This window comes from Entelurus aequoreus, linkage group LG14 (genome assembly GCF_033978785.1).
Source record: "Entelurus aequoreus isolate RoL-2023_Sb linkage group LG14, RoL_Eaeq_v1.1, whole genome shotgun sequence".
NCBI classification, from domain to species: Eukaryota; Metazoa; Chordata; class Actinopteri; order Syngnathiformes; family Syngnathidae; genus Entelurus; species Entelurus aequoreus.
This window is the reverse complement of record NC_084744.1, coordinates 6,126,375-6,142,654: the sequence shown is the minus strand read 5'-3', so window position 1 is coordinate 6,142,654 and position 16,280 is coordinate 6,126,375. Positions and strand designations below refer to the sequence as shown.

Here is a 16,280-nt window from a genome sequence, read left to right as displayed (position 1 = left end):
CACGTAACATTGAATGCCTGTGACCTTGGATCCCTCTGGCGGTACTGCATCAAAAAGCCACATCAGTGTGTAAAGGATATCACCACATGGGCTCAGGAACACTTCAGAAAACCACTGTCAGTAACTACAGTTGGTCGCTACATCTTTAAGTGCAAGTTAAAACTCTACCGTGCAAAGCCAAAGCCATTTATCAACAACACCCAGAAACGCCGCCGGCTTCGCTGGGCCCGAGCTCATCTAAGATGGACTGATGCAAAGTGGAAAAGTGTTCTGTGGTCTGACGAGTCCACATTTCAAATTGTTTTTTTGGAAAATGTGGACGTCGTGTCCTCCGGACCAAAGAGGAAAAGAACCATCCGGATTGTTCTAGGGTCAAAGTGTAAAAGGCAGCATGTGTGATGGTATGGGGGTGTATTAGTGGCCAAGGCATGGGTAACTTACACATCTGTGAAGGCACCATTAATGTTGAAAGGTACATACAGCTTTTGGAGCAACATATGCAACGTTATCACGGACGCCCCTGCTTATTTCAGCAAGACGATGCCAAGCCACGTATTACAACAGCGCGACTTCGTAGTAAAAGAGTGCGGGTACTAGACTGGCCTGCCTGTAGTCTAGACCTGTCTCCCATTGAAAATGTGTGGCGCATTATGAAGGCTAAAATATCAGAAGGGAAACTACACTGAATAGGTGTGTTATTGTTTGTGCTTTGGCGCCATCTTTTGGACGAGCCCTTCCGTTTAGACTGAGCTTTCAACCGGAAGTAGAAGTGCCGGTCCGTCTTCTAACCGTTTCTGCTCGAAAGGTTTCTTCATTCATCACCCCAAGCAACGTTTGTAAGTTTTATACTAAAACAATTATTTTAAGAAAATAAACAAAGAAACAAGCAGACACTGAATATGTGTGTCATTGTTTGTGCTACGGCGCCATCTTTTGGACAAGTTTGCTGTGCACTTCAGTTTAGACTAAGCTTTCAGCCGGAAGCAGAAGAGCCGCTCTGTCTTCTAACCAAAAAGGACACAAAAGACTTTGACTCTTGTCTGATCACTCAATTTATTATTAGAACTCAGGAGAGCAAAGCTCCTGTTTTTTTAGCAATTGGACATGCAAAAATTTGCAAACAAAATTAAAACATTTAAAGATGTTTTAGTGTTTAAAGAATTGAAAAAGTATCAACGGAGTTGACATACCGTACATACATACCCCATTCATCCAAATGAATCATACTCTGTTTCAGTCACTATGTTATTTAGTCACTACAGTAATTGTGTTCACATCCACAGGAACCACATGGGTTAGCCTACTCTATACAGTATTTACAACCTTACTAGTGTTCACTTCACAGCCACAGATGGCTCACCTAGTTATTGACATTATTTACACATTACTTTGTCTGTTTCAGTCACTATGTTATTTAGTTACTACAGTAATTGTGTTCACATCCACAGGAACCACATGGGTTAGCCTACTCTATACAGTATTTACAACCTTACTAGTGTTCACTTCACAGCCACAGATGGTTCATCTAGTTATTGACATTATTTACACATTACTTTGTCTGTTTCAGTCACCATGTTATTTAGTCACTACAGTAATTACCACTTGTGTTCACATCCACAGGAACCACATGGGTTAGCCTACTCTATACAGTATTTACAACATTACTAGTGTTCACTTCACAGCCACAGGTAGTTCATCTAGTTATTGACATTATTTATACATCACTATGTATGTTTCAGTCACTATGTTATTTAGTCACTACAGTAATTGTGGTCACATCCACAGGAACCACATGGGTTAGCCTACTCTATACAGTATTTACAACCTTACTAGTGTTCACTTCACAGCCAAAGGTGGTTCATCTAGTTATTGACATTATTTACACACTACTTTGTCTGTTTAAGTCACTATGTTATTTAGTCACTACAATAATGACAACTTGTGTTCACATCCACAGGAACCACATGGGTTAGCCTACTCTGTACAGTATTTACAACCTTACTAGTGTTCACTTCACAGCCACAGATGGCTCACCTAGTTATTGACATTATTTACACATTACTTTGTCTGTTTCAGTCACTATGTTATTTAGTCACTACAGTAATTGTGCTCACATCCACAGGAACCACATGGGTTAGTCTACTCTATACAGTATTTACAACCTTACTCGTGTTCACTTCACAGCCACAGATGGTTCATCTACTTATTGACATTATTTACACATTACTATGTCTGTTTCAGTCACTATGTTATTTAGTCACTACAGTAATTATGTTCACATCCACAGGAACCACATGGGTTAGCCTACTCTGTACAGTATTTACCACCTTGGTGCATGGGAGTTGGCCCAACCAGTCTACATGTGCTTTGTGGACTTGGAGAAGGCATTCGACCGTGTCCCTCGGGAAGGGGAAGTCCTGTGGGGAGTGGTCAGAGAGTATGGGGTATCGGACTGTCTGATTGTGGCGGTCCGCTCCCTGTACGATCAGTGTCAGAGCTTGGTCCGCATTGCCGGCAGTAAGTCGGACACGTTTCCAGTGAGGGTTGGACTCCACCAAGGCTGCCCTTTGTGTTCATAACTTTTATGGACAGAATTTCTAGGCGCAGTCAGGGCGTTGAGAGGATCCGGTTTGGTGGCTGCAGGATTAGGTCTCTGCTTTTTGCAGATGATGTGGTCCTGATGGCTTCAACTGGCCAGGATCTTCAGCTCTCACTGGATCGGTTCGCAGCCGAGTGTGAAGCGACTGGGATGAGAATCGGCACCTCCAAGTCCGAGTCCATGGTTCTCGCCCGGGAAAGGGTGGAGTGCCATCTACAAGTTGGGGAGGAGATCTCGCCCCAAGTGGAGGAGTTCAAGTACCTCGGAGTCTTGTTCACGAGTGAGGGAAGAGTGGATCGTGAGATCGACAGGCGGATCGGTGCGGCGTCTTCAGTAATGCGGACGCTGTATCGATCCGTTGTGGTGACGAAGGAGCTGAGCCGGAAGGCAAAGCTCTCAATTTACCCGGTCGATCTACGTTCCCATCCTCACCTATGGTCATGAGCTTTGGGTTATGACCGAAAGGACAAGATCACGGGTACAGGCGGCCCAAATGAGTTTCCTCCGCCGGGTGGTGGGTCTCTCCCTTAGAGATAGGGTGAGAAGCTCTGTCATCCGGGGGGAGTTCAAAGTAAAGCTGCTGCTCCTCCACATGGAGAGGAGCCAGATGAGGTGATCCGGGCATCTGGTCAGGATGCCACCCGAACGCCTCCCTAGGGAGGTGTTTAGGGCAAGTCCGACCAATAGGAGGTCACGGGGAAGACCCAGGACACGTTGGGAAGACTATGTCTCCCGGCTGGCCTGGGAACGCCTCGGGATCCCCCGGGAGGAGCTGGACCAAGTGGCTGGGGAGAGGGAAGTCTGGGCTTCCCTGCTTAGGCTGCTTCCCCCGCGACCCGACCTCGGATGGATGGAATAATAACACATTCATTTTAGGCTGACGTCGCACTGGGTTCAAAGTTGGGTTCTCGCGATCAAATGAAACTAAGACAGTGTTCTCAGTGGGGGGTCCTAATTGGGAGACTTGTTGTGGTTTGTCATTTCAGAATAAAGTTACAAGGAAATATTCACAACCTTCGACAAGGACATGGAAGACGTTGCTATTCGTTGCTAGCAAACATTGGTTGCTAAAAGACACTTCCTGTCACTCACATGTCAAACAACCACGTCTGCAGGACTGCTTGTATCGCACATGACATCACACGCAAGTAAACACTCTGCAGGACTGCTTGTATCACACATGATATCACACACACACACACAAGTAAACACACTGCATGACTGCTTGTATCGCACATGATATCACACGCAAGTAAAGACTTTGCAGGACTGCTCGTATCGCACATGATATCACACGCAAGTAAACACTCTGAAGGACTGTTTGTGTCGCACATGATATCACACGCAAGTAAACACTTTGCAGGACTGCTTGTATTGCACATGATATCACACGCAAGTAAACACTCTGAAGGACTGTTTGTGTCGCACATGATATCACACGCAAGTAAACACTCTGCAGGACTGCTTGTATTGCACATTATTTCACACGTAAGTAAACATGCTGCATGACTGCTTGTATCACACATGATATCACACGCAAGTAAACACACTGAAAGATTGCTTGTATCACACATGATATCACACACACAAGTAAACACTCTGCTGGACTGCTTGTATCGCACATGATATCACGCGCAAGTAAACACTCTGCCGGACTGCTTGTATATATGTATATATATATATATATATATATATATATATATATGTGAGAATACTACAGTATACAGTATGAAAGTACTACAATACACAGTATGTAAAATAAAACAGTATACAGTATGAAAGTACGACAATATACAGTGTGTAAAATACTACATTATTTAGTATGAAAATACTATACAGTCTGTAAAATACTACAGTATACAGTATGATAGTACTACAATATACAGTATGTATAATACTACAGTATATAGTATAAAAATGCGACAATATACTGTATGTAGAATACTACAGCATACAGTATGAAAGTACAACATTATACGGTATGTAGAATACTACCGTATATAGTATGAACATACTACAATACACTATGTAAAATACTACAGTATACAGTATAAAAGTACTGCAATATACAGGATGTAGAATACTACACTATATAGTATACTGCATGTAAAATGTATATATATATGTGTGTGTATATATGTATATTGACAGTGTATGCATGTATGCATATATATACATATATATATATATATATATATATATATATATATATATATATATATATATATATATATATATATATATATATATATGCATACATGCATACACTGTCAATATATATATATGTATAAATTAAGAGATTTTTTAGAGATTAATATATATATATATATATATATATATATATATATATATATATATATATATATATATATATATATATATATATATATATATATATATATATATATATATCACTTTTAATTTATATATATATATATATATATATATATATATATATATATATATATATATATATATATATATATATATATATATATATATATATATATATATATATATATATATATATATATATATATATATATATATAAATTAAAAGTGAGTCTCATGCATGTGAACATTAAAAGGACAAATATAGCAAGAAAAAAACTGAATGGATTAACAAACAAGCGTTCATAGACTTCCTTTCTCTGTGAAGGACAATTCTGCTTCCATTCACCACATCTTGTTTAGTGCATGCCGTGTGAGGAGAGTCACCACATCTTATCAGTCAGCAGCAGACCAGCTCAGCCTGTCGTACTGTACAATACTGTACAATACAATACTCAAAGTAGCGGCCTCGCCCATGCAGCAAGATAACAACATGAACAAATATGCTTATTGTAAGCATTTAGCTAAAACTACAGTATGTACAATCAATAATAATCAAGTATCTGCTCAGGGACTTCAAATACACTGTATATGCCATCAATATGTCAATATAAATATACATACATATGTACATACATATATGCTTACAAGCATATACTGTCAATATACATACACACACACATATGTATATGTATATATACATACATTTATATACATACATATATGTATATATATATGCATGTATGCATACACTGTCAATATACATATATACACACACATATATACATACATTTCACATACAGTATATTGTAGTATTGTCATACTATATACTGTAGTATTCTACATAATGTATATTGTAGTACTTTCATACTGTATAGTTTAGTATTGTACATACAGTATATTGTAGTATTTTCATACTATATACGGTAGTATTCTACATACTGTATAATGCTGTACTTTCATACTGTATGCTGTAGTATTCTACATACAGTATATTGTAGTATTTCATACTATATACTGTAGTATTATACATACTGTATATTGTAGTACTTTCCTACTGTAGTATTTTACAGACTGTATATTGTAGTATTTTCATACTATATAATGTAGTATTATATATATACTGTATATCGTAGTACTTTCATACTGTATACTGCTATATTTTCCAGACTGTATATTGTAGTATTTTCATACTAAATAATTTCATACTAAATAATGTAGTATTTTACATACTGTATATTGTAGTACTTTCATACTGTATACGTTATATGTTACATACAGTATAATGTAGTATTTCATATTATATACGGTAGTATTCTACATACTGTATAATGTTCTACTTTCATACTGTATGATGTAGTATTCTACATACAGTATATTGTAGTATTTTCATACTATATAATGTAGTATTATATATATACTGTATATTGTAGTACTTTCATACTGTATACTGCTATATTTTCCAGACTGTACATTGTAGTATTTTCATACTAAATAATTGCATACTAAATAATGTAGTATTTTACATACTGTATATTGTAGTACTTTCATACTGTATACGTTATATTTTACATACAGTATAATGTAGTATTTCATATTATATACGGTAGTATTCTACATACTTTATAATGTTCTACTTTCATACTGTAGTATTCTACATACAGTATATTGTAGTATTTCATACTGTATAGTGTAGTATTCTGCACACTGTATATTGTAGTACTGTCATACTGTATACTGTAGTATTTTACAGACTGTATATTGTAGTATTGTTATACTAAATAATGTAGTATTTTACACACTGCATATTGTAGTACTTTCATACTGTATACTGTAGTATTTTACAGACTGTATATTGTAGTATGTTCATACCATATAATGTAGTATTATACATGCTGTATATTGTAGTACTTTCATACTGCATAATGAAGTATTTTACAGACTGTATAATGTAGTATTTCATATTTTTGTGTAGTATTCTACACACTGTATATTGTAGTACTTTCATACTGTATACTGTAGTATTTTACATACAGTATACTGTAGTATTTCATTCTATATAGTGTAGTATTCTACACACTGTATATTGTAGTACTTTCATACTGTATAATGAAGTATTTTACATACAGTATAATGTAGTATTTCATATTTTTTGTGTAGTATTCTACACACTGTATATTGTAGTACTTTCATACTGTATACTGTAGTATTTTACATACAGTATATCGTAGTATTTCATACTATATAGTGTAGTATTCTACACACTGTATATTGTAGTACTTTCGTACTGTATACTGTAGTATTTTACATACAGTATATTGTAGTATTTCATACTATATAGTGTAGTATTCTACACACTGTATATTGTAGTACTTTCATACTGTATACTGTAGTATTTTCATACTGTGTATTGTAGTACTTTCATACTGAATACTGTAGTATTCTCACATACTGTATATTGTAGTATTTTCATACTCTAATATGTCTGTACTGTGGTATTTTACAGACGGTATACTGTAGTATTTTATATACTCTATATTGTATTTTTATACTGTATACTGTAGTTTTTTCACATACTGTATAATATAGTATTTTTACATACTGTATACTGTAGTATTTTCACATATCGTATAGTACAATATTTTCACATACTGTATACTATAGTATTTTCACACACTGTATACTGTATTATTCATGTCCATTATTCCTAGTAAGCATGTGAATAACAAAGTAGGACCCTGAACACAACCTTACATTATCAGTACAATACTTAAACAGGACCCTGAACGCAACCTTACATTATCAGTACAATACTTAAACAGGACCCTGAACGCAACCTTACATTATCAGGACAATACTCAAACAGGACCCTGAACGCAACCTTACATTATCAGTACAATGCTCAAACAGGACCCTGAATGCAACCTTACATTTTCAGTACAATACTCAAACAGGACGCTGAACGCAACCTTACATTTTCAGTACAATACTCAAACAGGACCCTGAACGCAACCTTACATTTTCAGGACAATACTCAAACAGGACCCTGAACGCAACCTTACATTATCAGCACAATACTTAAACAGGACCCTAAACGCAACCTTACATTTTCAGTACAATACTGAAACTGGACCCTGAACGCAACTTTACATAATCAGTTCAATACTTAAACCGGACCTTGAACGCAACCTTACATTATCAGTACAATACTTAAAACAGGACCTTGAACGCAACCTTATTTTATCAGTACAACACTTAAACTGGACCCTGAACGCAACCTTACGTTATCAGTACAATACTCAAACAGGACCCTGAACGCAACTTTACATTTTCAGTACTATACTCAAACAGGACCCTGAACACAACTTTACATTATCAGTACAATACTTAAACAGGACCCTGAACGCAGACTTACATTATCAGTACAATACTTAAACAGGACCCTGAACGCAACCTTACATTATCAGTACAATACTTAAAACAGGACCCTGAACGCAACCTTATATTATTAGTACAACACTTAAACTGGACTCTGAACGCAACCTTACATTATCAGAACAATACTCAAACAGGACCCTGAACGCAACATTACATGTTCTGTACAATACTCAAACAGGGCCCTGAACGCAACCTTACATTTTCAGTACTATACTCAAACAGGACCCTGAACGCAACTTTACATTATCAGTACAACACCTACACAGGACCCTGAACGCAACCTTACAATATCAGTACAATACTTAAACAGGACCCTGAACGCAACCTTACATTATCAGTACAATACTCAAACAGGACCCTGAACGCAACCTTACATTATCAGTACTATACTCAAACAGGACCCTGAACGCAACCTTACATTATCAGTACAATGCTTAAACTGGATCATGAACGCAACTTAACATTATCAGTTCAATACTTAAACAGGACCCTGAACGCAACCTTACATTATCAGTACAATACTTAAACAGGACCCTGAACGCAACCTTACATTATCAGTAAAATACTCAAACAGGACCCTGAACGCAACCTTACATTATCAGTACAATACTTAAACAGGACACTGAACGCAACCTTACATTATAAGTACAATACTCAAACAGGACCCTGAACGCAACCTTACATTAGCAGTACAATACTTAAAACAGGACCCTGAACACAACCTTACATTATCAGTACAATACTTCAACTGGACCCTGAACGCAACCTTACATTATCAGTACAATACTCAAACAGGACCCTGAACGCAACCTTACATTAGCAGTACAATACTTAAAACAGGACCCTGAACACAACCTTACATTATCAGTACAATACTTAAACAGGATCCTGAACGCAACCTTACATTTTTCAGTACAATACTCAAACTGGACCCTGAACGCAACCTTACATTATCAGTACAATACTCAAACAGGACCCTGAACGCAACCTTACATAAGCAGTACAATACTTAAAACAGGACCCTGAACACAACCTTACATTATCAGTACAATACTTAAACAGGATCCTGAACGCAACCTTACATTTTTCAGTACAATACTCAAACTGGACCCTGAACGCAACTTTACATTATCAGTTCAATACTTAAACAGGACCCTGAACGCAACCTTACATTTTCAGGACAATACTTAAACAGGACCCTGAACGCAACCTTACATTCTCAGTACAATACTTAAACTGGACCCTGAACACAACCTTACATTGTCAGTACAATACTTAAAAAGGACCCTGAACGCAACCTTACATGTTCAGTACAATACTCAAACAGGACCCTGAACGCAACCTTACATGTTCAGTACAATACTCAAACAGGACCCTGAACGCAACCTTACATTATCAGTACTATACTTAAACTTGACCCTGAACGTAACCTTACATTATCAGTACAATACTTAAACAGGACCCTGAACGCAACTTTACATTCTCAGTACAATACTTAAACTGGACCCTGAACGTAACCTTACATTATCAGTACAATACTTAAACAGGACCCTGAACGCAACCTTACGTTATCAGTACAATACTTAAACAGGACCCTGAACGCAACCCTACATGTTCAGTACAATCCTCAAACGGGACCCTGAACGTCACACGTGCACGCAGCACGACCTCTGAAAGCCACACACGACCCTGAACGCACCCTTCCACCAAAACAAACAAGATGGCGTTAGTAAGGAGAAGTGAGGACTTTTAAAGAGTTGACGAAGAGTGGAGTTACCTGCTTGCGAAAGGGAGTCCGTAGTGTGTTTCCCGTGTTGGAAAAAATCATCTTCGGTGTGAATATTTGGCGCTACGATGAGACAAAAGTGAATGGAACGCCAAGCATAGTGTAAACACACAGCTGGTATCGGCACCGACACCCTGGATCCAACTGGGTCTGCGGGCCAGCCTGGAATGTTGTCGTGCTGAGTGGAAGTGAGAAGTGGCGGGTTGGACTAAACCATTGTCACATGTAGAGGAGGGGTGCTCATGTCCACACATTCTTCTCTAATATACACACTTTACTGTATCGCTGACATGTTAGCACCTTTATGGCCGTACTATAAACATTTCACCGCATTTAAATACATTTACAAACACTCCTTTGTTCTTTAAAAATATGTTTGATTTGGACTGTTCCAGGATGCATACTTAACATTCCATCGACTGGTTTGTCCTCATAACTCTTTGTCTCCTCCGTCTATTAAAACACTATTAAAACATGCAATGTATATTTAAATAAAAATAATAACTCTTTGTCTCCTCCGTCTATTAAAACACTATTAAAACATGCAATGTATATTTAAATAAAAATAATAACTCTTTGTCTCCTCCGTCTATTAAAACACTATTAAAACATGCAATGTATATTTAAATTAAAATAATAAGTCTTTGTCTCCTCCGTCTATTAAAACACTATTAAAACATGCAATGCATATTTAAATTAAAAGAATAACTCTTTTTCTCCTCTGTCTATTAAAACACTATTAAAACATGCAATGTATATTTAAAATTATAATAATAACTCTTTGTCTGCTTGTCTATTAAAACAATGTTAAAATACGCAATATATATTTACAAAAAAATAATAACTCTTTGTCTCCTCCGTCTATTAAAACACTATTAAAACATGCAATGTATATTTAAATTAAAATAATAACTCTTTGTCTCCTCCGTGTATTAAAACACTATTAAAACATGCAATATATATTTAAATTAAAATAATAACTCTTTGTCTCCTCCGTCTATTAAAACACTATTAAAACATGCAATGTATATTTAAATTAAAATAATAAGTCTTTGTCTCTTCCGTCTATTAAAACACTATTAAAACATGCAATGCATATTTAAATTAAAAGAATAACTCTTTTTCTCCTCTGTCTATTAAAACACTATTAAAACATGCAATATATATTTAAAATAAAATAATAACTCTTTGTCTCCTCCGTCTATTAAAACAATATTACAACATGCAATGTATATTTAAAATTATAATAATAACTCTTTGTCTGCTTGTCTATTAAAACAATGTTAAAATACGCAATATATATTTACAAAAACATAATAACTCTTTGTCTCCTCCGTCTATTAAAGTAATATTAAAACATGCAATGTATATTTAAAATAAAATAATAACTCTTTGTCTCCTCCGTCTATTAAAACACTATTAAAACATGCAATGCATATTTAAATTAAAAGAATAACTCTTTTTCTCCTCTGTCTATTAAAACACTATTAAAACATGCAATATATATTTAAAATAAAATAATAACTCTTTGTCTCCTCCGTCTATTAAAACACTATTAAAACATGCAATGTATATTTAAAATTATAATAATAACTCTTTGTCTGCTTGTCTATTAAAACAATGTTAAAATACGCAATATATATTTACAAACAAATAATAACTCTTTGTCTCCTCCGTCTATTAAAGCAATAATAAAACATGTAATGTATATTTAAAATAAAATAACTCTTTGTCTCCTCCGTCTATTAAAAAAATATTAAAATACACAATATACAGTATATTTGAAATAAAAGAATAACTCTTTGTCTCCTCCGTCTATTAAAACAATGTTAAAATACGCAATATATATTTAAAATAAAAGAATAACTCTTTGTCTCCTCCATCTATTAAAACAATATTAAAATACGCAATATATATTTAAAATAAAAGAATAACTCTTTGTTTCCTCCATCTATTAAAATAATATTAAAATATGCAATATATATTTAAAATAAAAATAATAACTCTTTGTCTCCTCCGTCTATTAAAACACTATTAAAACATGCAATATATATTTAAAATAAAAATAATAACTCTTTGTCTGCTTGTCTATTAAAACAATATTAAAATATGCAATATATATTTAAAATAAAATAACTATTCGTCTTCTCCGTTTATTAAAACAGTATTAAAATTTGCAATATATATTTAAAATAAAATAATCACTCTTTGTCTCCTCCGTCTATTAAAACACTATTAAAACATGCAATATATATTTAAAATAATGTCTGCTCGTCTATTAAAACAATATTAAAATACGCAATACATATTTGAAATAAAAATAACTATTTGTGTTCTCCGTCTTTTAAAACAGTATTAAAATTCTCAATATATATTTAAAATAAAATAATCACTCTTTGTCTCCTCCATCTATTAAAACAGTATTAAAATGCGCAATATGTATTTAAAATGAAAATAATAACTATTTGTCTCCTCCGTCTATTAAAACACTAATAAAACATGCAATATATATTCAAAACAAAAATAATCACTTTTTGTCTTCTTCCTCTATTAAAACTGTATTAAAATAAGCAATATATATTTATAATGAAAAAATAACTCTTTGTCTCCTTCGTCTATTAAAGCAGTATTAAAATATGCAATATATATATATATATATATATATATATATATATATATATATATATATATATACATATATATATACATATATATATACATATATATATACATTATATATATATATATATATATATATATATATATATATATATATATATATGTATATATATATGTATATATATATATATATATGTATATATATATATATATATATATACATTATATGTATATATATATATATATATATATATATACATATATATATATATATATATATATATATATATATATATATATATATATATATATATATATATATATATATATATACATATATATATATATATATATATATATATATATATATATATATATATATATATATATATATATATATATATACACAATTATTTCAGTATTTTATTTGTATATTATTCTATTGTTCTTTTGTTGCATTTGTATTATCCTATTGTTCTATTATTATTTTATTATGCTATTGTTTTATTATCCTATTATTATATTGTTCTATTATTTGATTATTCTATTTTTATATTGTTCTATTATTCTATTATCCTATTGTGCTATTATTTTATGATGCTATGATTCTATTGTTCTAATATGTTATAATTGTATTATTATATTGTTTTATTATTTTATTAGTCTATTGTTCTATTATTTTATTATGCTATGATTCTATTGTTGTAATATTTTATAATTGTATTATTATATTGTTTTATTATTGTATTATTCTATTGTTCTATTATTGTATTATGCCATTATCTTATTGTTCTATGATTCTTTTATTATTGTATTTTTCTATTGTTCTATTATTGTGTTCTTTCAGGCCTGTGTTCGACATAAAGGCCAGCACGACCGTTGCCAGGCAACGCTTCAAACCCCACAGGAAATATAATCATCGCCCGTTTATCGCTGTTAATTGGTTCCGGACACGACCACGCTACTTGAATGATCTGCAAAGTAGGAGTCATTAATGATGAATGGACAATGTTCACAGCTGGAACATAAATACATCAGTTTAATGTCATCTAAATACATTTCCATCATCACGAGTCCTCTAATATAAACTAACTCCTACTTGGTCACTTTATGTACACTTTTAATAAATACATCTGTTTAATATCTTCTAAATACATTTATTTTGGAAAGCATGCGAAAAAAATTCAAAATCCAAATCATGGAATAAGTTTGATGCGCTTAAGTCTCGGGATATATTAATCGTGACATATTAATCATATTATTGATGTATATATATATATTTTTTTTTTTAATTTATTTATTTATTTATTATTTTTTTTTGCTGCTTATGGCACAGGGGTGGGACCAGACAAGCTTTACTCCTTTTTTTTCCCCTCTTGTCCCACTGAATTCAATAATTGTTTCAATATATTAATTCTTACATATTAATCATATAATATATATGTACTTTATTATATATGTTTTTAATTATTATATAGTAAGGACATAACCCCAATCTAAACTCATATAAACAAATTAGTTTGTGAACAACTAATTGTGTACATTGAACCTGCACAGGAACTTTACGGTGCGTTCAAGGACTGCTGAGCAGCGTAGGACACAATATTGGCTTTATTTTATCAAAAAATCTTAGGGTACATTAAACATATGTTTATTATTGTAATTTAGTCCTTAAATAAAATAGTTTTAGTAGTAAGTAAACAAACAAAGACTCCTAATTAGTCTGCTGACGTATGCAGTAACATATTGTGTCATTTATACACCTATTATTTTGTACGCATTATGAGGGACAAACTGTAAAAAATGGATTATTAATCCACTTGTCCATTTACTGTTAATATCTGCTTATTTTCTATCTACACTTCTGTTAAAATCACTTATTCTTCTCTTCTTTGATACTTTACATTAGTTTTGGATGATACCACACATTTAGGTATCGATCCGATACCAAGTAGTTACAGGATCATACATTGGTCATATTCAAAGTCCTCATGTGTCAAGGGACATATTTACTGACATAACATGATTTTTTTTTAAAAGGAAAAAAATCGATGTAATCACAGTAGTATCGACTAGATACTACTGTACTTGGTATCATTACAGTGGATGTCAGGTGTAGATCCATTCATGGCGTTTGTTTACATTTAGGCGCGCCAGCTTTTGTTAGCGGTGACGCCGGTGAGCTATTGTATCCTCCTACGGTGTGTAGAGAAGCATGTTTAGCTATTCCTCGTCCTCCAGTGATAATGCTACTTGCAAGAAACGTACTGTATTTGTCGCCATGGAGGCCAGGATTAGTGATTTAGAAGTAGCCTTTACCTTTATCTTTACACCAAAATGCGTCCGTTCTCCCTTTTCTGTCTACACACTGAGTCTGCTTGTAAGTACTCTGTGTGTGCGCGCTGCCGAACATGCTCCTCTGCTCGTAAACCCAGCAATGTCGTGACGAGACGACGTAACCCTAACCCAACGTGTACAAAAAACAGAGTAGGCATCAGTACTAAAAGTACTACATGCATCCACTAATACTCAGTACATGTGAATAAAGTATACATGAATACTTAGCAGATACACAGATTGTGTGTACTTGCAGTACTTCTCCTTCTGCATTGGATACATGTGGAAGGATCTTGTAGTTCCGGTCGATAAGAGCACATTCTTTGGACAGTTTTGTTCCCCAAGGTCAAATAATGTTACAAGGGAACTCATTTCTTTCTAAAACGGTCTTTGGTTGGAAATGAGGAGAAAATGTTCCTTGTCCTTTATTCAAGTTCACTGAGTTGAAAAATCTCTTTAGCGAGAGTGACCTGGCCAAGCGAAAAGAGGCTTTGATAACTCAATAAAACAACAACAAATTACATGCAACATAAAAACACACATTTGGTAAAAAAAAACAATCAAATTTTTTAAATAAAAACACTTAAATCACCAAAAAATGATTCCCGGGTGTGGCTGCCGCTGCTGCTCACTGCTCCCCTCACCTCCCAGGGGGTGATCAAAGGTGATGGGTCAAATGCAGAGAATAATTTCGCCACACCTAGTGTGTGTGCGACTATCATTGCTACTTTAACTTAATAGAAACAGCTTCTTATTCCTTTAAAAATGGCCTGAAAGTCCCCCAAAGGGATGATGAGTTCAGGTAACCTCGGATCCTTCTGTGTTTCCTTCCATGCAAATCTGAAGGCTTTTTTTTATTTATTTTTTTACCCAGACTTGTGTTGGCTCTAGGAACCAACATTCTAAGTATGTCATTGTTATGGTTAGACTAAGGGAGATGACGGCAACAGACACCAGGGGGCGGTAATGTTCAATAATGTATTATATATATAGTCAATGTATAATAATAAACAATACTACACTAAGGAAATGGAGAGTGTCAAAACCCAAGAGTGTATGTGTGTGAGGCTATGTGTGTAGTTAGCCGAGGTGTGTGTTACCAAGTGTTGTCGAGATCGAAGGAACACGGAAGTCCGTGGGGCATGCAGAGGATCCAGGGGCGGAAGCGGG

At 33.9% G+C, this 16,280-nt stretch overlaps 1 protein-coding gene across 1 annotated transcript in view; it reads right to left on the bottom strand.

Moving 5' to 3' along the window:
- Positions 1-10,323, bottom strand: part of LOC133664326 (RNA-binding motif, single-stranded-interacting protein 1-like) — an 81,131-nt gene extending 70,808 nt beyond the window's left edge. Inside the window, exon 1 of the mRNA XM_062068842.1 lies at positions 10,146-10,323. Within this exon, the coding sequence (XP_061924826.1) occupies positions 10,146-10,196 (51 nt within the window). The 5' untranslated portion in view covers positions 10,197-10,323. The remainder of the gene's footprint in view (positions 1-10,145) is intronic.
- Positions 10,324-16,280: the final 5,957 nt, after the last annotated feature.